Source organism: Rhagoletis pomonella, unplaced genomic scaffold (genome assembly GCF_013731165.1).
Source record: "Rhagoletis pomonella isolate Grant_MI unplaced genomic scaffold, Rhpom_1.0 Rhpom_scaffold_06312, whole genome shotgun sequence".
Classification (NCBI taxonomy): domain Eukaryota; kingdom Metazoa; phylum Arthropoda; class Insecta; order Diptera; family Tephritidae; genus Rhagoletis; species Rhagoletis pomonella.
The window spans coordinates 8,182-9,913 of record NW_023464844.1 but is presented as its reverse complement, the minus strand read 5'-3'; the positions used below and the strand labels follow the sequence as shown (position 1 = coordinate 9,913).

Sequence of the window (1,732 nt, the reverse complement as noted above, 5' to 3'; positions counted from 1 at the left end):
TTTTTTTGTTTTGCTCTCCAACAGGTATGTGGCATACTCATTATCGTTTTGGGTGCCTTTATGATCAACAATATTGGCGATTTTTCATCAATTGAAGATGCTATAGATGTGGACACATTGCCCATCATCATTATTATCCTGGGTTGCATAATATTTGTGATATCCTTCTTCGGCTGCTGTGGAGCGATACGTGAAAATTCGTGTTGCATGACAACGGTATGTAAATTTGTATAATATAAAAACAGAATTATACCCGATAAACCAAACAAATATCTCATACTACAATTTCAAATATTTCTTCTTTCAATTCGTAACAGTATGCCTTATTTATGTTCATTTTATTCTGCCTGCAAGTTGCTTTGGTTGTATGGGTATTTGTTCAACGATCGGAATTCTTGAAGACTATGGGGGATTTGGTCAACACCACTTGGGATAAAAATGATAATTCTGCCAATGGTATTCATCCAATGGATGCCTTGCAAATCAGCGTAAGTACTTAGAAGAAATGAATTTTTTTTTAATGGATAGTGGACCCCTAATACTTAATACCTGTGAATGTCTATGCTTTCTCTCCAACAGTTCAAGTGCTGTGGCAAAACAAGCTCGGCCGATTATACGTCAGCCGGTAAGGATGTTCCCGTATCGTGTTGTGGCTCTCTCGACGCCACCACGTGTCCTGCAAGTGTTTACCTAACAAAGCCGGGCTGTGCTGATGCATTCGTCGATTTCTGGGCCACAAACACGAATATCATTCGTTATGCAGGTATTGCGGTAGCCGCTATTGAATTGGCGGTATTCACGATTGCCTGTTGTCTGGCGAGTAGTATGCGCAATTCGCGAAGGCATTGAAGGACTGAATTAATGCACGAGCATTGCGGTTCGGAAATACATACATATAATTCAAAAATATGCTGTAATCTCGTTTGTTTAATACAAATAATAAATTGCGCATTGTGGTTTAATTTATGTAGAAAGCATTTTATAAGTTAAGTAAATAGATAATATTTATTGTTAAACAGTTGTGTTATTATTATTGTTTCTAATATTAAACCGTGAATTAAAAATACTTCTTTTCTATAATCGTTAGTTTTCTTGTAAAAAAAAGGAATCTCTATGTTTAATGAGCTTTCAACGCATAAGTACGAATATAACTACCTATAAATTTATTAATTATTGAGGCGTATTCTGGTTTTCGTACGAGTCGAAAATTTGAGATTTTTGTATAGAAGATACAAAAATTTCATTATTTTCGATTCGTACGAAAACAAGAATATGCACCATTATATCTTTATTTTTATATCAAGAGTTCGATAAACAACCAATAAATTTTTCGGAAATAACGAAGATTTCTCAACAAAAATGAAACTTACACATATGTATGTAAATATATGTATGTACATAAATATATATGTATATGGAGATCACGTAAGTAGGACTAATTTAGTTTTTACGTTTTACGTGATTGTTTTTGTTAATTTTTTATAAAAATATAATAGATTCCATAATGCAAACCATATATGTAAGTCAAAGTTTAAAAGTTTGTACACAATTCAGGAAAATTTAACAATGTTCAAAAAAATTTCATCAAGATTTTAAACTTTTTATACAGCAATAAAAGATTCTAAAAAATCAAAACTTGCATTTTCGACTTTTGGCTTTTTCGCCATTGTCATCAATTGAATTCTAAATACCAGAATTGAACAGGCTACAAAATTGCATATCCAATAAGATT

General features: G+C 32.5%; 1 protein-coding gene across 1 annotated transcript; it reads left to right on the top strand.

The window, feature by feature from the left end:
* Positions 1-24: 24 nt before the first annotated feature.
* LOC118755456 (23 kDa integral membrane protein-like) lies at positions 25-1,080 on the top strand (the record flags this gene model as incomplete). The annotated part of the gene is given in 3 exon segments (XM_036490286.1): positions 25-216; positions 318-488; positions 580-1,080. Coding segments are annotated over 3 exon segments (633 nt in total), but the record flags the coding sequence as incomplete, so codon positions are not given.
* Positions 1,081-1,732: the final 652 nt, after the last annotated feature.